Source organism: Panthera onca, chromosome D2 (genome assembly GCF_046562875.1).
Source record: "Panthera onca isolate mPanOnc1 chromosome D2, mPanOnc1 haplotype 2, whole genome shotgun sequence".
Lineage (NCBI taxonomy): Eukaryota > Metazoa > Chordata > Mammalia > Carnivora > Felidae > Panthera > Panthera onca.
Window position 1 is genome coordinate 80,583,371 of NC_138349.1, and position 23,121 is coordinate 80,606,491.

At 44.3% G+C, this 23,121-nt stretch overlaps 2 protein-coding genes across 3 annotated transcripts in view; one reads left to right on the forward strand and one right to left on the reverse strand.

Annotated features, from left to right (window-relative positions):
- ANKRD22 (ankyrin repeat domain 22) overlaps positions 1-2,764 on the forward strand; it is a 32,161-nt gene extending 29,397 nt beyond the window's left edge. For both annotated transcript variants that reach the window (XM_060642987.3, XM_060642988.3), the window contains exons 7-8: positions 350-448; positions 726-2,764. In XM_060642987.3, coding sequence (XP_060498970.2) covers positions 350-448; positions 726-803 — 177 coding nt within the window. In that variant the 3' untranslated portion in view covers positions 804-2,764. The remainder of the gene's footprint in view (positions 1-349; positions 449-725) is intronic.
- Positions 2,765-2,880: 116 nt separating this feature from the next.
- Positions 2,881-23,010, reverse strand: LIPM (lipase family member M). Its single transcript, XM_060642992.3, has 9 exons — positions 22,729-23,010; positions 19,806-19,923; positions 14,939-15,137; positions 13,740-13,849; positions 11,331-11,467; positions 10,363-10,509; positions 9,031-9,102; positions 7,184-7,255; positions 2,881-3,674 (listed from the first exon to the last, which is right to left on the reverse strand). The coding sequence occupies exons 1-9, from the start codon at positions 22,873-22,875 to the stop codon at positions 3,405-3,407; spliced, it is 1,272 nt and encodes a 423-aa protein (XP_060498975.1). The 5' UTR covers positions 22,876-23,010; the 3' UTR covers positions 2,881-3,404.
- Between the last annotated feature and the right edge of the window lie 111 nt (positions 23,011-23,121).

Genomic DNA, 23,121 nt, shown 5'->3' on the forward strand with positions numbered 1-23,121 from the left:
GGGACCCTTGAGGAGAAAAGACGGTACGATGATCGAGGTGGCGATTGCCCAGACATATAGAATTCCACAAAGAAACCTTGAGACAATTGAGCGTTAACTTCTTGCAGGCTGTGTTAAGTTTGGAACAGAAAATGAGAAAGGAAGATATTAATGGCGTATAGGACGTTAACCATATACACATGGAGGCAGGGAAGCCTTTTGAAATACAAGAAAAGTGGGTGTGCGTGGATGATTTGCAGACCGGTTTGCTTGGGTGGACCCTCTAGGATGTGACAAGTGCTTGCCGAAGGAGCCGCCTGCCGGGTCCGTAGAGCCCACGATGAACTCACAGTTGGTCTTTCGGTTTCAGTACGGCTGCACTGCGTTACATTATGCCTGCGAAATGAAAAACCAGAATCTCATCCCTCTGCTCCTTGAAGCTCATGCAGACCCCATGATCAAGAATCAGGTAAGAATCTGTGGGCTGTGGTCCGAGGTCCTTCTAGCAACAGCATCTCCTAACTTGGGCTGTGTGCTGAAGTGAATTAATTGCCTCTGATGTTGTTGACAGCAAAGCTAATTGTCCTCACTAAGGAATTACGTTGTCCTATTCCTGTTAGAACCAAATGACCTTTACAGCCCTTGCCAGGCTTGTAAGTCAGTTGGTCTAGACTGTTTGCTAGGCCTTTTGCATCGACCTTGGACTGCACTGGAGACAAAGGACCGTAATTTCTTTTTCTCCTCAGCGTGGTGAGACTTCGCTGGATATTGCACAGAGATTGAAGTTTTCCCAGATTGAGTTAATGCTAAGGAAAGCATCGTAATCCTAGAGGCCTCACGTGGAGAAGTAGAAAGAAACCAAACGCCGTGTTCTCTCTCCATTTTGGACAATCAGTCTGTGGACCGCTCAACCTGGATGCTGCAATTTTACGGTTACCATGGGTAACCCTAATGGCGGTTGCCATGGTGACATTTGTGGGAGAGCTTTGTACTGATGATTTTTTTTTCTCCCAGTGGAGTTCACCATGGTCATAATCTTTCTAGGAGAAACACTAAAGTCGTGGGAGTTTCCACTTTGGTCAACACAAAGGTGACATTTCCACCCCGGTTGGTCCTGAAGAAGAGAATCGCAGTTGGCTGGCTCGGTCCTCTCTTCTCAGGTGTGCCACTGTGACCAAGAGGTGGTCCTGTCTATATCATACCCAAAAAACGACTGTTTCTCTCCGTCCTTTTGAGTGGTAAGAGGAAGATTCGAAGTAGATATATTTGTATAGAATGATGTGTTGGGGGTGGGGTGGGGGGAGAGCTTCATATGTAAATATTCATTTGGTGAAACAACTTCAATAAAACCATCCATCAGTCGTCAGGGGTGGGGGTATTTAGGCCACAGTCATATTGGGAAATCCTACAAGCCAGGGCTTTTTCTTTTTCTTTCCCGAGAGCCAATTTAACTAGAATACCTCTAGACATTTTGCTGTCAGCTTATAAGTAAAATCCGTCTTAATTATGAACAAAACTAGGCAACTATCAAGATGTTTCCTCACGGGGCGCCTGGGTGGCTTAGTCGGTTGAGCGTCCGACTTGGGCTCAGGTCAGGATCTCATGGTCCGTGAGTTCGAGCCCCGCGTGGGGCTCTGTGCTGACAGCTCGGAGCCTGGAACCTGTTTGGGATTCTGTGTCTCCCTCTCTCTGCCCCTCCCCTGCTCATGCTCTGTCTCTCTCTGTCTCAGAAATAAATAAACATTTAAGAGAAAAGATGTTCCTTCAAAAATACCTTTATGATTCTCTCGTGAATGCCAGGCAGCTACTAAGGTTGTTCTTTCTGTTTATTTTCATTGTTAAAATTCAAAATATTATTGTTAACGTGGGACAAAGGATTTCTTGACAATAAATAGAGCAAGAGAAAAAGATGCTATCTGCATTATACTTCCAGAAGGGAGACAGTGAATATCAAAATACATTTCCCAAGTCCTGTGTCAATGGCACAGAGTAGAAATAAACACATTTTAAAAATGATCAAATTTCACCAAGCAAGACTGAATCATTAACATCTTTAGACATGGACTAAAGTGTACACATATCACACACTATATGAGGTAACGAACAGTCTAAGAAGAAAAGATTTACCATCCTTGAACAGAACAAAGGGTTATTGAAAATCAAATCCAGAATATTTATTGAGCCTTAAGGTGTATGTTTTGTGAAGGAAATAGTAGTGTGTAGGTACAGATTCAGAAGCCCCTACGTGTCTCTGAAATTATTTTAGACACATGGCACCGAATCGAGTTAGCAGGTGACTCTGGGGGACTGAATCAACAAATGAACTTCACACACCAGCGTACCTTCCACACGCACCTGTGTACCTTCAATTTGGTTTGCAAAATTACGCTATCACTCATGTGTGACCGTAACTGTCATCTTTGAGACGGTGTGAAAATTGAGCATTTTCTTCTATTCGTGACTGACTCTGGGCAGTTACCAAGATCAAAGAATAAAATACGCGACAGTTTGTTGTCTCTATGCTCATGACATCCTAATACTTTCTTCCTAGTTTTTCGTTTTTGAAGGCAGAAAACCGGGGCAGACATTTGTGGATATTAGGTCTTCTAGTGTCAGTCAATGAACTCTCCAACGAGCTGGGCTAGATGCTAGGTACTGAAATACATATACGTGCTTCATGGAGTGCATAACGTGCTTATGGAAAACTCATTAAATTCCTCACAAAACTATTTCCTCTGAGACTTAACTATAAAACCCTGGTCCTTTCTAATGGGGCTTAAAATGTATTTCATCCATATTGTCCCCTCCCTCCCTCCCTTCCTACTTTCTTTCCTTCCTTCCTTCTTCTCTCCTTCATTCCCTCCCTTTTCTTTCTTTCTTTCTTTCTTTCTTTCTTTCTTTCTTTCTTTCTTTCTTTTTCTGTCTTTCTTCAGCTCAGCTTCCTGGAGTAGTATTATGTCTCTACAGCAATAAGGTGAAAATGTCCAGCTTATTTTGTCAAAGTTACAACAATCCAGAGATTCAAGACCTCTGTCTCTGTCCCGATCAGTCATTTTACTTGACTGGTCCAAATAGATGGCTTATAGAAAAAAATTAACATTTTAAGGGGCTCTCTCTGAATGACATAGAGAATCCTAGATAACCTCTAGTGGTCAGGTAAAATCGACCCTTCAGGATGGTAGAATATGACACATGAAACCTATGTTCACCCAATCAATATTTTAATTAGCTGATAAAAATTTCAATGTCAGTTTTAGTGTCAAATACAGGAAATCTCAAGGAATATGTACTATATCTCTGTCCTCCCTTCTCCACCCCCCTCCTACTCATATGGTGGGTTTTCAATTCTGGAAATCCTTAAAACCCTCCATTTAAGGGTTCCCTCTTCCCCGAGGCTTTTCTGAGACTTGTCAGTGTCCACGGTTTCACAATCGGATGCCACACACTCCCTGGGAAAAGCTGGTTTCTTCCTGCTTCATCAGGTGTATGATTTCATTGTACACACGGTGAGGAGCGTCCAAGCCCCAGATGAAGTCCACGTGTGCCCATTCAGGAATGTTCTTATGGTAGATGAGATTGGTCACCTCGGCCAGCAGTGTCTTCACATCCTCTGGGTTTGAAAGCCAGTCCTGACCCCCCGTCCACATCGCCGTGGGGACCGTCATGTCTCTAACTTTGTACCTTACAGGAGTTGGCTAGAAAAAAGGAACGTAGGTAATGTTTGGGTTTTCAAGCTCACAATTTATAGTTCAAATAAATGATAAAAATATGCCACGTGTGGGGCGCCTGGGGGGCTGGGTCGGTTGAGCGTCTGACTCTTGATTTCGACTCAGGTCATGATCTCATGGTTCCTGAGACTGAGTCCAGAGTTGGGTTCTGGGCTGATGGCTCAGGGGCCCGCTTGGGATTCTCTTTCTCCCTGTCTCTCTGCCCCTCCCGCACGCTCTCCCTCTCTCTCTCAAAATAAATAAATAAATAAGCTTTTGAAAAAAAAAAAATATGCCATGTGTTGTGAAGAAAGGTGCTCGGGCACCCGCAGCCAAGCAGAAATTCATCAAGAATTTCTGTTCAACCCCTGCTTGAAGGCACAGTTGGTTAACCTTGCTGGGCCTCAGTTTCTTCATCTGGGAAATGGGGATGACACCTGTAATAACTTAGGAGGTTAAGGGAGAAATTTTGAAGGATGATTTCAGAAATTTCACAAGGCTAGAGGGAAATTTTATATATATATATATATTTATTATTATTATTATTTTCAATATAATTATATATAAATTTAAATATAATACAATATTTTAATATAAATATATATTATATATTATATTATATATTATTATATGTATATTTTATATTATATATGTATAATATATGTATGTATGTATGTATATGTATGTGTATATATAATATACACATAATGTATGTGTGTGCATATATAATATACACGTAATAATATGTATATATGTATGTACACACACATATATGTACATATATGCATACATACACATACACATATGTGTACGTACATACATGTACATGTACATACATGCATATATATGTGTATATATACACACATATATAATATACACATAACAATATGTATATATAATATATATGTATATATATATATATATATATATATATATATATATATATATATGATTCTATAGAGAAAGGCAAGAGATTGGAGCCTCACTGAGAAGTCCTTGGAATCTTCACAGAGACTTTCTGGAATAACAGAAAGCCCTTGAGGCAGACCCAAGCTCCAAACCTGGGGAAGTCAATGGCACTGGAACACAGGTAGTCTGAACCAAGCGAGGTAACAATTAGAGCCCGGCTCTGGTCTTCTATCACCCGAAGAAAAGTATCCAGGATTCCTAACTGACACTTTTCCTTTGTCAAGACGTGCTTTCAGATCATACTGGCTGTTCGAGCCCTGAGGTTGATCAAGCACCTAGAACTCTCCACAGTGAAGTTGAGGCTCATTTCTTCTCAGGAAATCCACTGTGGAGCCAAGGTGTCAACCCAGGCAGTCCTGGTTGAGTCTCTGGGGTTTTCTAAGAATTTACAGTTCTGGTCTGAGACTGTGATTTACAATAAGAAATATATATTTGGTTTCCATCCCCATTTCTGGCACAGAGCTCCTAAAACCCTTGGAGTTTACCAGGTGATGAGAGCCAACAAAGTGTCTTTTGTGAAGTTAATGAGCTGACTTTTGGACTTCACCCAAAGATGGGGGCTGGCCCCCCAGTGGACACAAGCACGTGAGGGCTGGAACTTTCAGTCCTGCCCCCAGACCTCCAGGGAGGGGAGAGGGGCTGGAGACGAGTTCCATCGCCAGTGGCCGATAGTTGAATCAATCCTGCCTATGTAAAGAAGCCTCTATAAACATCCTACATGGTTGGGGACCTTCCTAGCTGGCGAACACGTGGAGATTTGGGGAAAGTGGCATGCTAGGAGAGAGCTGGAGGCTCTTTGCCCCTCGCCCACAACCTTGCCCTATACAGCTTTTCCATCTGGCTATTCCTGGGTCACCGTCTTTTGTAATAAATGGATGATCTAGTAAGTTAAACGTCTGTCTGGTTTCTGCTAGCCAATCTGGCAAATTAACAGAACCCAAGGGGAGGGTTGTTAGATCTTCACTTTATGGCTAGTCGGTCAGAAGCACAGGAACAACCTGGGCTTGAGATTGGCATCTAGCTGGAGGGCACTCTCAGCAAATCGAGCCCTTGATCTGACGCCGTCTCCAGGTAGTGCCCGAATGAAGTTAAATTGTAGGACCCCAGCTGGTGCCCGGAGAACTGCTGGTTGGTGGTGAGGGATCTCCCCGCGCTCACACACACACAGAGGAATTGAGTGATCGGAACTACCTTCTATAGCCTAACTTCGACACAAAAGGTCGGAGCATTCTATGGTGCCATTAATGCATTTTTCTCTTTCACGTGTGAGAACACTGAACTGAATTCGGGTCGAACTCCAAGGTGCTGTGATTCTACGACACCTTTTTGGCACGCATGTCTTCCTTTCCTTTCCCTGACCATTTCTAGGGCCTACACTGCACACGCTGCTTTCTCTAGAATGTAAAACATTTATGTTGATAAAACTATCTTGAAGCTAGACTGCTTTCTCCAAAGGCATGTTTTAGGAAACAGTGAAGAAGGACCTAATAAAAAGTAGCTGATGGCTGTGATGGATAATATGCTGGTCAGGGCGCTCCCAGTCTGTCCCATTTCTCGGCTTTTTACATCTAGACCCTCAGAGGCTGGCCTCTATCGGGCTCCCTCTGGCTCTATGTTTGCATGGTCAGTATTTGTTTGCATTCACACAGAAGCCAACCAATAATCTTCAGTGGGGATTTCATGCTCAGAAGAGTATCCTAGTCCCTTTGGACTTTCCACAACTGTTAATTTTATCCTGTAGCATCGACTGTGCATTTTCTTAGGTAATGCAATAACCTTTCCTATTTTTCACTTGCAAATGATAGATTCATTAAAAGTGTGACCAGCGGGACTCTTAAGGGTTATCGAGTCCACTAACTTTTAAAGACGGAGACATGGGGGTCTGCAGAATCAAAAGCAGCTCGCCCAGGACCACACAGAGGGTCATGCAAGAGAAGGACCCATGGGCATTGAGTGCTCTTTCATGGGCCATGAAGCAGCCTGACCCCTGCCATCTTCATTCATGGTTTTGTTTTTTATTTTTATTTTTTGATCCTAAAAGGATCCTTCTACTGACCACCACAGGCGACACTCTTCCCTTCACTAAATCTACCCTGTCTTGCTCCTTAGAAGCCCAAGTGCCTTCTTCCTGGAGGCAGCCTCATCGAGAAAGTTCTGCTACTCCATTATGAAAGCAGGAGGCCTCTTGGCTAAGCCGTGAACTTCTCTAGTTTCTTTTTTTTAAAGTAGACTTCACACCCAGTGGTGCACAACGCTGGGCTTGAGTTCACTCATGGCCCTGAGACCAAGACTTGAGCTGAGATCAAGAGTCTGATGCTTCACTGACCGAGCCACCCAGGTGCCCCTGAACTTCTCTTTTCAAATGGAGTCAAGCCCGAATTGTTAGCTGCTGGTCAAATTCTCATATTTTATTCCCGCCTTGACAAAAAACAAAAACAAAACCAAAACGAACAAAACAAAACAGAGACCCTGCCATGATCACTTCCCTCCCGTTTATTGCCAAAACAGGATGCATTTGATTTTCTTACCTGATTGCCTTTCTCCAGATTTTTGGTCTCGCTCCCCCAGTCAAACGCCCGGAGTTCCCCAGAGTTCACTGCCTAAAAGGAGACAAATGGACATGGCCTTCAAACGCACCAGACGCATCTGCTACCACCGTCTGTAGTCAGGAGGGAACTGGAGAACCAAGGCTGAGGCTGCTCTTCCACTCGGGGCTAGGATGCTTTCCGGGAAAGCGTAAAGGCAAGAGTAAGGCCCTTTCGGGGAGAAAAACGTATCTGGAAAGCACTTCCCACGTTGTCCTACAACTGCAGGAAGTGCATGCCCAGAACAGCCCATGTGCAGATGGCTGTCCCGCAGGACCAGCCGGCTGTGGCGGGAGAGCGCCCCCTAGCGCTCGCGGTGGGGTGGTGCTCGGAGAAGGCGACCGAGGTACAATCCAGGTCAGAATTCTTCTTTGCTTTTGATTATAAAGTCTCTCTCCCGCCCCGCTACCGCCCCCCGCCCGGGGTACACACACACACACACACACACACACACACACACACACAGCAATGACCTTAGAAGAACAATCTGACTAGGCTCTAAATCCTTGGAGAAACAGGACCCATATTTATGGCTTTTAAAGGTCCTCATCATATTCTTAAAACTTTCTGCTTACAGTAGGATCCCTCTGGGATGTTTTGTTCAACAAAGTCGTAGTTTTATTTATTTACGTGTTCCACGAAGTGGTAGTTGCGGTAGATGAGAATCTAAGGTTAACCACGCTCTAGCTTTCTGTCTTTATCTCCGTTCTTCCTCCGACAGCCAGTCTACATAGACCCTGCAGTACGTTTCTAACGAGCAATATTAGGTGTGGTGCTTCTCCACGTGTGAAAGGCTAATCAGCATCCACACGGTCCGAGAATCCGTTCTGAGCGATCCGAGATCCACCTGTGGCAGTACATGTGTCTCATGTACATGAGACAGTACATGTGACTGGTGATCGGGACCCTCCCGTCTGTGACTGTCGGTGAAGTCAGCAGCACAAAGGACTCCTGTGAAACTTCTTGGGGTATTTAGGTCCTGCCTTCACATTTTTATCACCACTTGACTGTGCTGCTGGAGAAGCCGAGAAAGAGAGTGGAAACGTGATCTCCAGCCTCATCTGTGACGTGTCCAGGGACAGAGAAAGGTCTCTCTTGGACCATCTGAAGTCACATTCTTCAAAAAAAGTTTTTTTAGTGTTGATTTTTTTTTTTTAATTTTGTTTTTAAACGTTTATTTATTTTTGAGACAGAGAGAGACAGAGCATGAACGGGGGAGGGTCAGAGAGAGAGGGAGACACAGAATTTGAAACAGGCTCCAGGCTCTGAGCTGTCAGCACAGAGCCCGACGCGGGGCTCGAACTCACAGACCGTGAGATCATGACCTGAGCCGAAGTCGGACGCTTAACCGACCAAGCCACCCAGGCGCCCCCTTTTTTTTTTTTTTTTAATTTTTTTTTTAGTGTTGATTTATTTTTGAGAGAGAGAGGGAGAGAGAGCTTGAGCAGGGGAGGGGCAGAGAGAGGGAGACAGAATCTGAAGCAGGCTCGAACTCACAGCTCACGACCTGCGCTGAAGTCGGATGCTTAACCGACTGAACCACGCTGGCGTCCCTGAAGTCACATTCTTAAGGTCCACCCAAGATTCCTTGAGCCATCTCCCTCCCATCTTCCCTCCCATCTCCTGAAAAGATTCACTGCTCTAGATTAAATCCACGGCGGAAACAGCATTGACAGGATCACGTTTCCTGTTGGAATACATGTGAAATACCACTTGCGCAGTCAAAAGGACATCCTTCGACTACTTCAGACAAAACGCACAAAGACCCTCAGCCAAGGCGACGCTCCTACCTGGCTCCAGTGTAGGATATTTTGCACAGACGTCCCGGCGGGCGTATGCGCCACATACACGTTTGCTCGGCTCTGTAACAAAGCACGAGTGGTTTGTGGGGCGTGGGAAAACTCACGAGATGTGCACCTTGACAAGACCACATCTCCAGGGGGTCAGAGTAAGACATGGGACTATCGTTAGTTTAGCAGCAATTATCTACGAAACAGACATATACACATGCACCTAAATTTTAAAAATGCCACTAAATGTATTCTCAGGCACCTGTATTTTCTCATCTGAGAACAGCTTCTCTTTAGACATCTGACTTCTTCTAAAAGCTTGACTAAGATAATTAAGCATGAGGGCTCTAGAACTGGGTCTGTATTCAAATCCCACCTCTGTCATTCAATTTAGGAGTTCTTTAATGCATTATTTATTTATTTAATTAATTCTTTAGGTATTTAATGCATTAAGTCTCAGGATACTAGTCTATAAATGGACGTATTGATAATACCTGTCTCATAGGGTTGTTATAGGGAATCACTTAGCCTGGCATATAATAAATGGTAGCTATTAATCATATTATTAATAAAAAAGGGAAAAAAATCTTTAGGAGTGAAAGACGTATGCCCCCGGCTGCTGGGAGCGTGGCTGGCACACTGTTGGACTTCCTTGGAGTTGACGGGGGGGTCGTCCCAGTTGCAGAGAGCTGTCCTGCCCAACGTCTCCCCCGGTGACATCTGTAGTAAGTGACGGGTTGAAGCGGGATTATAAAGACCAACCCCTTCACTCCGACTTGGGACAGCTTGGAAGGGTCATCTGATATTCACATCAACCGAGGTTCCCACGGAGACCCCATAGCGACTTGACGCTTTCAGTCTACTGAATCCTGCTTCCTTCCTTGCCCTGGGTGCCATCCCAAGGGTCTCACTCCAAATCATTCTGCACACTAATCTCCAACTCAGATGGTGCTTTCTGAGGAAGCCCGCCAGAGACCCCACCAATGGTGGCTATGCCTAAGCTGAACTGAGATTCCGAGACGTCCCCTTAAACTACAAACTGGAAGGACCTATGGAGAAAGAAGAGGTGTGTGATGTCTGGCAGTTAACTCACTGCAGTAGAGCTGCTCTCACACCTGTTCCATCCATAAACGAAGTTAATATCTAGCAATGCCCTTACGTCAACCTTGACTCAGCCCGTGGTGAAGTATTTTCTGCGTGTTAGTATGATTTGAAGAAAACCGAATTAGTTGGTGTATGTCATTTCTCTAAGCCTGCCCTGTAGTAGCTCACTTTCAGGGACTGAGACCGATCACTCCTAGTGGAAACAGGACTTATTAGGCTCCCACTTACCATGTTCATATTGTTGGCGTTAAATCCTCCCAGAAGTAACATGACGTTGCTACAAATCTGATCAATAATCATCTGACCACACAGGTAAATAACAAACTGTCTGAAGAATCTGGTCTGGTACAGAAATTCTTTTTTGCCAAACAGCCCCTGTAAAAATATGAAATGGGGTAGTAGTTATTACATTAGAGTTCAAAAGAAGTGAGTCTAATTTAAAAGCATACAGATCTTCCTCAACTTATGATGGAGTTATGTCCCCAATAATACCCCATCATAAGCTGAAAATATCCAAAGTCAACAATGCACTTAATACACTTAACCTACTGACATCATAGCTCAGCCTAGCAGACCTTAAACATGATCAGAACGCCTACATTAGCCTACGGTGGGCAAAGTCACCTAACACAAAGTCTATTTTATTTATCTATTTATTTTAAAGGAGATTTAAAAATATTTATGTATTTATATTGAGAGAGAGAGAGAGAGAGACAGACAGACAGACAGAATCCCAAGCAGGCTCCACACTGTCCACATGGAGCCCTATGTGTGGCTCAAACCCATGAACAGTGAGATCAAGACCTGAGTAGAAATCAAGAGTCGGACGCTTAACTGACTGAGCCACCCAGGTGCCCCAACACCCATTTTACAATAAAGTGTAATTTATTGGGTACTGCGCCGAAAGTGACAAACAGTGGCTGTGTGGGGACAGAAGGGTGGTAAGTGTATCATTCGTTGACCCTCGTGACCCTGTGGTTGCCCAGGAGCTTTGGCTGCCAAGAAAGGATCGTACCAAATGTCACTAGCCCAGGAAGAGATCAACATTCAGAATTCAAAATATGGTTTCTAGTGAATGCTTTCGTGCCGTCATAAAGTCGAAAGATCATTATGTCGATTTTATATTCCGCGTGTCATGGCAAATCGGGTTGGAGACTCTTCTACACAGACAGGAAGTTCTCTGAGGACTCACATACCTTGATCATCATATCCGGCAGCAGCAAAAATTTGGTGCCAGGACTTTTGGCGTGTTTGACAGTGGCTATGGGTGCTAAAGCAAAATACATTTTGATTTTCTGAGCCAGTTCTGGCATGGTGGAAAAAGCAATAAAGCCTACAAAAGAAGAGATACGTCAGTGTGGATATTGAATCTCCTAAAACCCGTAAAATACTGATTTCACTCTGGTCAAGTTATTTCAGGAACTCCGTGCGATGGTGTCTTAACCGTCCCAGGGAAATACAAGCTCCTTAAAAGGGGAAAACACCAGCCACCAAAACACCTCTGTGTCCCCTAAGACATCTTGCAAACACTTTCCAACTAGTAGGTTCTCATTACATTACCGAATGGACCTATTGAGTCCAATAGTACAGACTCTGAGAACATATATATGTAGAGGGAAGTAACTGTGTGCTAGACAGTTTTCAGGGGACTTTTGTAGCTCTTCCTTCATTTAATTCTGACTCTTGTGAGGGAGGTATTGAGGCAAATCTCTGCTTTATGGTGAAAGAGGTTGAGCGTTAGAGAAATCACCTTGTTTATTGGTAACGAGCATGTTCCGTAATATAATCGGTGTTGGGAGAGCAGGGTTTACGCTGGCCTCCTTGACTCCTACCTTTTCTGGAGCCCAAACTGTAATGTAATCTAAGTTGTCTCGTGAACTGGGTTTCAACTCTTATTTTTGTCATAGACTAGGTCTGGGACCCTGGCTACCCAGTCCGTGCCTCGGTTTCGGTATCTATGAAACAGTCCAAATTACCACCGTGTAGGGGAGATCTCTGTGGAGCCTTGGGGAGAAAAAGGGGGCTTTTAAAGCCAGGCCAAGGTCATTGAGTTTGAAATACTCTGTGCACTCAGATATTTGCAGCTTGAGCGGTAGGGGGCAGGGCAGACGGAAACCAGTATCACGTGACTTCCTCCCGTTCCCAGAAGGTGAGTATTCACGAAGAGCGCTTCCTTCTCAACTTCTCCCTCCCTGTGATTAGGTTTGCCAGCCACAGGCCAAGGCAGGTTCAAGAGTAACTCACTCGTAGCTTTTGCCCTCCCAGCTGTAGGTCCTATCGCAGGACGGAGCTGGAATGCCATTAAACTGTAGTCCAGCTTCACTGTGACCCTCTCTGAACTCCCTCGAATGTCAAGTTTGAGAACTCCCACTAACTTCCCCCAGTGATACTTCTCTTTCTGCAAATCAAGTACAAGTTTTCCGTAGGAACAGCTCCATGGTTGACCACTAGAAGAGTCCTGTGCTTTTTTGGCCCCCTTTTTCTTCTCGAAATAGCATTTGGCCTCATCAGTAGCACCTTGGTCTTAATGTCACGCTGGACAATTTGAGTGTAGAGAAGAGAAAATCTCAAGGGCCTCTGGACATTAGAGCAAGGGCAGGCACTAACACCCCAACTTTCCTTCTGAGAAGTGTGTGGGGAGACGGGAGCGTCACCACAACCGGTTAAGGTTGTTGAAAAATCCAGAGGAGAAAATGTGGAAGTCAGACTCTTCATTGGCCAGAGAGCACCAAATAAAAAGAAGCCCACTGAACACCTGCCCCGAATTCCAGGAGGTGTGCTTACCTGCCTTCTCAGAACCCCATACCCTGGCCGTCACCTTCGGGTTTGGCTCGGGGTGAAGGCAGAGCTCGCTCAGCCCTCCCGGGACAGCCTTCCCCTCACGGCCTGCGCTGGGCCCCTCCTGCTCTCCCCTTGTCCTGATCTAAGCCAAACACACTTTTCCTACTGGTTTCGGTCTGAGACGAGGCGGGAGGCCGCAGACTGCACTCCCGTCTCCCCAGTAGATGACCTGTATCCCGCAGGGGCCGTGCGTTACGGTCTCTCACAAGTGCAGCGAATGCAAAAGGACAACAGCACAAAATTCCAGGCGTTGTCCTTCGAAGGAAAGGAAAAAGACCTGGATAAAATCCCCCATCACTGCTGTCCGTAGCGGGACGACAATGCTTGCTGTGTATTGAATTGCAGGTACGCTCTGGGACAAAAACGGCTCTGAGACAAAATCCCTGCCTTCCCAGACCTTGTATACATTACCATTGAATGGTCCAAACTACCTCTAACTCTGCTAAGAAGGAGTGATTATCACCATCTTACAGATGAGGAAACCGAGACCCGAGGGGCTGGAATATCGGCTCAAGGACATTCAGCTACGAGGCTCCAGAGCCAGATGTGATCTAATTCCACATCTGTCCGCCTCGAAAGCCCTCGCTCCTTCTACCACACCACAAGCTTCTCTCAGCTCAATCCCTGGTTTCCCACAGCCCTCGGAGTGGGAAGAGGATGGGGTCAGTTTTGAGACGCATGTCGGATGACAGATCCCAGGCATAGCCACGCGCACCGTATGCCTGCATTTCTGACTGTACAAACCTGCTTTCCTTCGAACCTACCCATGGTAGTGCCCTGTGAATAGCCGACATAATAGATCTTTTCCTGGCCGGTTTTCTGCAAAATAAAGTTTATGACTGCAGGAAGGTCAAACCTAGCCATCTCATCATAACTATAAGGGGGGAAAAGACAAAGTTACATGAAAAATTATAATCAGAAACGACAAAAGCAGCCCCGGGGTTTACAAACAAGCCCCCGAGGCGTCATCCCCACCGGCCTGTTACTGTGCCCCTCACAACCCTCAGAGTGGACTTGTTTCACACCCAGGACACATGGGGGCCTCTGGGGCCACCAGCTATTTGCACACTGCTGTTTTCTCCAGATGTGATCGCAGAGCGGTAATCATCTTCCGTGGATGTTTACTGAGCACATGACTTACCTCCCAGTGGAGGTGTCCTGTTACACAGTTAGTAGAATAGCACAGGGCCATGCAGATTCATTTGTATGGAAAGGATTGAAAATGCTGCGGGCCCCTTCTCTGATCACATGGATAAAGAGCAGGTTGAATGCCAATAGGTACTTTAAATAAAAACATTAAAAACCTTTCGTAAGAGTGTGAGATATGTATTAGTTAAATTGATGGTCCCTAAGACTTCATGATTTCCCTCATATCTTTTTTTTTTCCTTTGAGAGAGAGAGAGAGAGCGAGAGAGCATGAGTGGGGAGAAGCATAGAGAGAAGGAGAGGAAGAATCCCAAGCAGGCTCCGTGCTGTCAGCACAGAACCCAGCGCAGGGCTCGAACTCACGAACTGTGAGATCATGACCTGAACTGAAACAAAGAGTTGGATACTTAACGGACTGAGCCACCCAGGCACCCCGAGTTTCCCTTATGTCTTTAATGTTGCCTGATCTCATCACTTTCTGGGTATCAGTCCTTGTCATTACTCAGGGGGGAGTTAGCCCCAGGATGTGCATCTACAAGGAAATGGACCTACATCTTCTCTCCCCCCAGTCTCAACCACCTGACACCAACCACCATTTTCGTCCTTTTAGCCAGACCCACCTTCTACTTGGGAAACCCGATCTTCCCCACTCCTCCCCCCAAAGAACCCCTAGTGAAATTAAAACAATTGAGGGACATCACGGTAGGATATTGATGAGCCAACCAAGGTAAATTATCCAAATGCTAGAAGCCATATTCTTTATCCAGTTCTCCCAAAGACATCCGTGTCCGCCTCCACTCTCAACACTGTCGTATACCTGAAAGCCCAGAACTCATCTTGGTCAATGGAGAGGGTCTTGTGCTTCCGAGACCAGGTGTTTCCCCGGCTGTTCCCCAGCCACACGTCAAAACCAGCATCGGCCAGAATGAAGCCCAGGCTGTTGTTGGGAAGGTTGGAAATCCAGTTGCTGGCGTCTCCAAGCAGGCCATGCTGCAGGAACACCACAGGCTTGGAACCTACACGGGAGAGAATTTCAGCCGCGTGAAATGTTCTCCACCTTTCTTGTTACCCTCTAGGGTGTAAGGGCTTTCAAGGTCAAAGGACCTGTGTTCAAATTTTGATTTAGCTGCTTGCTAGATGGATTGTGTTGGTTGGTCACTCACCCTCTCTGCTTCTTGATTTCCTCATCAGAAGAGCAGGATTTTTGTTATGATTAAGTAAAATAGTGCACAAGGGGCAGATGGGGCCATGCCGGGCATAGAGAAGAGATCAATAAAGTTCAGTGTCCATTGTGGTCTTTGTGTAGTTTTTACTATCACTAGATGTGTCTGGGCACCACAGAGGACATTGGAAGTGTCCTGGAGGCAGTATAGTATCATGATTAACATAATTATGTAATGACAAATATAATTATCTATCATATACTTTTAAATGTATATATAATGTATTATTATAAAATTATATATAGATGTATGTTTCGCATATACCATATATGTAATGGTTTAATGATTATGGGCCCTTCATGTCAAAAGGATTCATTAGCCAGCTTGAAGAAGTTCCCACTTCTCAAATATGGGAACATTTGAGACTCAAAATAAATAATGATAGCAATAAGTTATATCCCAGTGAATACATTAAGAATGCATAAGACTATATTGATACCCATCAATAAAAGAATAAACAAATAATTAGAGAGGGAAAGAAAAGCTCTTACTTACAGTGAAATATCAATAAATATGGAAAGATTGATGGCCTTATAAAATCATCAGTGGATGCTAAAATCAGTGGGTAAAAGTTCAGAGAGATATAGTATATTTACATCATCTGAAAGCATCTCCTCAAAAATTATTTGTTAGTTACAAAGGGGAAAATGTTGGATTTAGAGTAGAAAACCTGACAGACTCTACCTTAACAAAATTGTTATAAAGTTAATATCGCTAAAGGGAACAGGACCAGTCATGTATGCCATTCACAAACATTAACTCAAAATGTATTAAGACTTAAATGTGAAGCCTGAAACCATAAAATGCCTGGAACTAAACATAGGGAAAAATCTCCTTGACATTAGTCTTGGCGCTGATGTTTTTGGATAAGACACCAAAATCGCAAGCAACAAAACCAAAAATGAACAAGTGCGACTGAGTCAAACTAAAGATCCCCTGCAGAGCAAAGGAAACGCTCTCATAGTGAAAAGATAACTCACAGAATGGGAGCTAATATTTGCAAACCATGTATCTGATAAGCAGTTAATATTCCCGAATAAAAAGAACTCGTACTACTCAATAGCAAAAAAAGCCAATCTGATTGAAAAATGGGCAAATGATCTGAAAGGGCATTTTGCCAAAGGTGACATACGAATGTTCAACAAGCACATGAAAAGGTGCTCAACATCACTCATCGTCAGGGAAATGCAAATCAAAACCACAATGAGCTATCACCTCACAACTGTTCGAATGGCTGTTATAGAAAAGCAGGAGTAACCAGGACGTTGAGAATATTGGAGTAAAGGGAACCCTTGTACACTTGCGTGGTAACATAAATTGCTATCGCCATTAGGGGAAACAATATGGAGGTTCCTCAACAGATTAAAAATAGAACTACCAGATAAACCAGCAACTACACTTCTGGGCATATGTTCAAAGGAAATAAAACCAGTGCAATCTCAAAGAGATATCTACATTTTCATGTCCATTGCAGCATTAAAAGATTGGAAACAACCTAAGTATCTGTTGACTGAGGAATGCATAAAGATGTGGTGTCTGTGTGTGTGTGTGTGTGTGTGTGTGTGTGTGTGTAATTTAGCCATTTGTGACAAACATGGATGAAACTGGAGGACATTATGCTAAGCAAAATAAGTCAGGCAGGGAAAGACATACTGTATAATCTCACATATATGTGGCATCTAAAAAAAAAAAAGAGTTGAACTCCTAGAAACAAAGAATACAACAGTGGTTACCAGGGACTGAGGGGTGGGGGAAATGGGCTAATATTGGTTAAAGGGTACAAGTCTTCAGCTATATAATGAATAATTCCTGGGTAGCTAATGTATAGCAGGGTGGCTATAATATTAATTGTAATATTAATATGAAGGTAATAATAGATAATGTCAATAATATTATCAATAGGTAATAGGTTATATCAATAATATTATCAATAATAGGTAATATCAAGCTAATAATATTGCATTTGCTAACAGAATAGATCTTAAGCATTCTCACTACAAAAAAAAAAAACATAAGTAAAATAAAATGGTAACTCTTGGAGGTGATGGATGTGCTTGCTAATTAACCTGCTTGTGGCGATCAGTGCATAATGTATCAGAGCAAACCATCACACTGTGCACTTTAAACATATACAATTTTGTCAATTATGCATCCATAAAGCTGGGGAGAAAAGAAGAATATTTTTTAATAAAGCGAATATCACCAGTATCGGGACAAGCCGTTATCATGTGCTCCAAAATATGACACATTGAGGGCACACCTCTGCTTCTGTGGCATTCCCGCCAAAATGTATAACCTGCATCACATCATGAAGAAACACCAGACAAAACAAATTGGAGAGCGTTCTGTAATAACTGTCCAAAACGCTTTTAAAAAAATGTCAAAGGCAAAGAGACGAAACCTCAGAAATTGGTTCAGTTTATAAAGGAGAACCCCCCCCCCCCCCAAAAAAAAACCCCACAAAACATGACAACTAACTGTGGCATATGACCCTGGATTAGATTACTGACCAGGGATAAAAGCAAACATAAAGGACTTTGGTATAACTGACATAATTGTAATATGGGATATGCAGTAGGTAATAACATCAATCATTTAATTTCCTACCTTTTGAGAAATGTGCTGTGATGAGATAAAAGAACATTTTTAGTGAAGGCGATCAGGATACCGCCTAGCCTCCTAGGGGATTTTCTCCTCGAAGAGGCCAATAGAAGCTGCAGAAACAACACTGGCCACGAGAGGGGAGTATTCTGCATCAACGACCCAAAAGGCAGGTGGATACACTGAACTCCAAACTCGCGTGTGACGAGTGAACAGTCTAAGTAAACAGGATGCGAGGAAACAAATTCCATTCATGAATGGGGGCTGCAGGTGATTCGTGAGCTTAGGAACTGCCACAGTCACTCGATCGCTCAGAAGAGCTGTGCCTGGTTTACGTCCTAGGATTAGCGGGGCTTGGTGAGAAGTTCTTTCTGCAACTCCCGGCTACTTGTTTATTTGTATAAAATTCATTAAAATTCATTCACTCCGTCCACGTATGTTTATTGGCATCTAGAACGTGTGTGGCACTCTTTTAGGCACTGGCTGTGTAGCCTTCAAGAGAATAAAGCCCCAGTTCCCGATGAGTTTACATTCTGGTTGGGGGAGACAGATGGTGAATAAGTAAATATCTATCCCACCAGGTGACAGGTGCCATAGGGAAAAGGAAGCACGATAAAACGGCGAGAGTGTGCTAGGTGACAAAGGGCTGCTATTTTGAAAAGGGTGGTTAGGGAAAGAAGGTGATTGAGAGGACCTGAATGAAGGCCCGGGCAGACTGTGTAGCTATCTGATGAATTAGCAGTCCAGAGGGAGCACGGTTAAGTTCAAAGGCACCGAGATTGGGGCATGCTGAAGATATATCAGGCAGGGTTGTGCAGCTGGCATAAAACAAGTTGGTTTTCAAAAAGCTGCACAAGTGTAAGTTGCAATAAAACAGAACCCTAAAGTCTGTTCACACTGAAGACCATAGCATTCACCCAGCCTTCCCTGGTTCTAGTTAAGAACGTGGGCTAGAGCGGCAGACAGATCTTGATTTGCGTGTGGGTTTTGCAACATTCTAGCAAGTGCTAGCACAGGCTTTCTGGACAAGTTACTTAACCTCTGTGAGTGGCAGTTTCTTCGGAGTATTGTGAAAGTTAAATGAGACAAATGCAAATAAAACCCGTAGCCTTGTACCTGGCGTTTAGAAAGAACACAACATGAAATTATATTATCTGTACTCATCACAAATAGTGTAGTTGCTGTTACACACGTAGAGCTAGAGTATTCAAAGGAACAGAGCCACATGGAGATAGAGGGTGGGCACACTTTCATTGGTAAGGAACGCGAATTTTTTAAAAACCAGCATGAGCTGAAAATCCCATATACAAAGAATGGGATTATATGAATTGTAGAGAGGTCTGACAAATTTTAAATGTACACGTGTTGCCTGATTTTTAAAAAATTTTGGTGAGAAGTTGGGCAACATCTCAAATACTTAAAGTGCTGTTCGGATGGGGAATAGAGTGTGCAGGGGTGGGTGTGAGATGCCATATTGAAATTTGCATTCTTCATGAGCAGGGCCTGGTGTGGTCTGGTCAAGAGACTGTCAGTGAATATTCTAGAATGTCTATATAAAAGGAGTTTGGGGATGGGTTATATGCTAGAAGGGGTCAAGAAATGGACCTTCCTGGAAGGTTTTTTTGTTTTTGTTTTTGTTTTTTAAGCAACCACTATGCTTCTTTGGGATAATTGGAGATATTTGGATTAACGGGGTGGTTGTGATGGAGATTATGGGGGGTAGTGAAGCTATCTTTTGACCCGAACAATGGGCTCCAGTCTGTAACAAGAACACAGACTCCCCTCTACACACCCAAATCACAAGGAAGTCATTACTGTAGGGAAGGCTGCCATATTGGAGGGGCATGGGGTGAACCATACCTGTCTTCTTAAGTTTCGTTAGGCCTTGAGGAATTCTGTTAACAGAAAGGATATACCCATCTTCTGTCACGACTTCATACTCTTCCCAGGGATAGCCTTGATGTTGGATGATTTCACTCTAAGGAAAAAGCACAGTGTCTAAGCGTGTTACCTTGGAAAAACTAGCCACCGACACTAACGCCAGCTTTCTTTGCCTTTAATGTGGAGAACGGACCAGAACAATGGTTCTCAAAGTGCGGGCCCTGGACCCAAAGCATCAGTATCACTTGGGCACTTGTTAGAGTTACAAGTGATCCGTTTCCCTCCACAACGATTGAATTGGGAACTGGGAGGGATTTGTGGTTTAACGAGCTCTTTCGGAAATTCTGATTCACCCTAATGTTTAAGAACCACTAGACCAGAATACTGGTTCCAAAGCCTGAGTGGACATCAGTATTATCTGGGGCACTTAAATGTACAGATATCTGAGCCCACTTCAGGTTAGGGATCAGGTAATTCTAATGCAGTCAATGCGGGCATCTGTCCCAGGAGAGCTTATGAGAACCCTTAGACCACGGAATTTCCTAAGGTTCTCTTCAGATCTAAAAACCACAGACTCGGGACACCTAGGTGGCTCATCCAGTTGAGCATCTAACTCTTGGTTTCAGCTCAGGTCATGACCCCAGGGTCACGGGATTGAGACCTCGGTCGGGCTCTGCTCTGGGTGCGAGACTGCTTAAGATTCTCTCTCCCTCTCTCTCTGCCCCTCCCCTGCTCATGCTTTTTAAAATACAATACAATAAATACAATACAATAAAAACCACAGACTCAAGAACAGCAGTTCTTAACATTTTTAGGTCAAGGATCCCTCGGTGAATTCTAGGAGAACTATAAAAAGGAATACACACATGGACACACAAACACGTTTTTGTGTATACTTTCAGGAGTTCCTGATTTCTTGTTGCCTGTGTATGGACCCCTGTTTAAGGACCCCTACTCTACACAGTTATCACATGTAGAAGGTCTTTGTGAAATACGAGGCTTCAGAAATCTCCTCCGTATCTTCACTATTCTTACCCACTGTCATCACCCAGAGGAGGGGATTATTTCTATCAGCTGCTGCGTTTAAAGGACCGATAGAGGAGAAAGCCGGGACTGAAATGCCCAGCGTAGTACCTGAGGAAAAGCCTAGTAGTGGAGAGAAAGTCCCTGAGGTCCCACTGCTTGGCTTTCAATCCTGGTTTGAACACTGATACACAAACCAGCTGTACGATCTTGGGAAAATTAGTTAACTTGTCCTTGTTCCTCAATTTATAAACCTATAAATGAGGTATGCCCATGGTTTATACTCCATGGGGTTCTTGCAAGGAATGTGAAGAGTTAATGCACATATAACACTCACTAGATTACCTGGCACATAGTAGGTGTTTAATGCACATTAGCGACTACTGTAACTAAACATCACGCCCACCCTCTCAAGTAACTACAATTCATGTTGCAGACGTGAGGTTAAGAGACCTTTTTTCAGAAAAAAACTTCCTGAATTCTCTGGATTGGGTCCCCCTATTTTATGTTTTCTTCTTTGATTTCACTGCTCTTGTCATTAGCAATTGAGTGTCTATTTTCCCTGCTGGACGGTATAGCTCCATGAACTAGGGTCTTTTGGTATCCTTAGATCTCTGTAACCTAGTGATTAGCACGTATCAAGGGCCTAATAGGTGCTCAGTTAACACCAGCTAGAAAACCACACGCATGAAGCCAGCTGTCTGCCAAAACATAGGAGAGATTATATCCGTGTAAATCAGTATACGGAATCAAATCCGTTCAGACTCCGAACAGCTTGTATTTCATTTCTTTGAATCAAAACCAGTAGTTATATGAATTTCCTACTTTACTTTGCCTCTCCATGCATGAACTCTCAATGGCAGAGTCGGGTTCAATGGATTTTAGTATTAGGGCTCCTGAGGTCCCAAGGGCGCCCGGCGCTGGGCACACCCAGTGGGTGAGGCCAGGGAGACCGGCTCTGTCTTTGGCTAGAGAGGTTCCCTCTAATTACTCAGAGGAATGTGTGTGGGACCTTCGCCGGGCCAGGAGGCAGGAGGGAGCCTCTCCCCACCTGGGAGGGTTCACTGTGCAGTGGTTAGAGTGATGAGGCTTGTGTTCGGGCAGGCCTGGACTGAAGTTGAAGCTATGCTACCTGCCAGTGGTGTGGCCCAACGGATGCTCCTCATAGCCTCTTTATTCTGTTTCTTGATTTGAAATACGGAGATGATCCTACGTACTGCAGGGGGGCAGTGAGGAGGACACGGCCCCTCTGCCGTTTTCATGACAGTATCTGCGACGGGATACGCACAACTTGATGAGGGGCACTGCTGAGCTCAACTAAGAGCTCGAAAGTGAGCTGAAAACTTCTCTGGGATGCTTAAAAAGTCGTCACGCCGTTCATGAGTTCTACCCCTCTCTAGATTTCCTCTTATTGCCAGCCAACCGAGTGACCAATCCAAAAGAGGGTAAGGAGAATAGACCAGAACGGGCACAGGATGTGACTAGGAGCAGGTGTCCTGACAGTTAAGGAGTGAGAAGCGAGACCCTTCTGATCCACACGAGATGGCAACAATCAAGGGTCTGGGTGTGGCTCAAGATACCACAGTGGTTTCTCTGCTCCTAGAATGAGCCGAAGAATCCAGGAAAGAGTTAAGTGGTGCTCGAAGCAAAAGGATTAAGCCACTCGCCCAAATTCACTGAATTTGTTCAAGGAGAACGCAGGCTTACTCACACCCGTGTTGGCTTTCTTCCCAGTACCGTGTGCTGATCCATGACTACGCTCTGCCAGCAAAAGTCACGACCACACATAAATATAATATATAATGCAGATAATACACAGTGCAAAAGTTAACGTGGGAGCCGCGTCATTTCCCCCCAAGCGTGGAAAATCCCAACTTACAATATTCATGAATGCTTCTGGGTCCGCTGCTTTAGTCGGCAAACCTCCCGAATTCACATTTCTTTGGAACACATATGCCACCACAATCAGAAGCCACATCTCCGTCCTGTGTGAGACAATCCACACTCTTGACAAGAGTTTTGACATGATCCAACATCTGCATGTGTGTTTTTTCCCGGCGATAGAGCAACCGGTTCTAATGTCAGAAGGATCTATGGGTTTAAACACTGTTTCCTGAATGTCCCATCTAGGACGCTTCCCCCAAATTCTGAGACAAATTCAACAAGCTTGGTTGATAGGAAGGAAACAGCACCAAGTAGACTGGAAACGTGGCCCAGGATGTCCCAATGCCACCAGGCTCCTCCTACCGCTCACACGGCTCAAACTCACCAA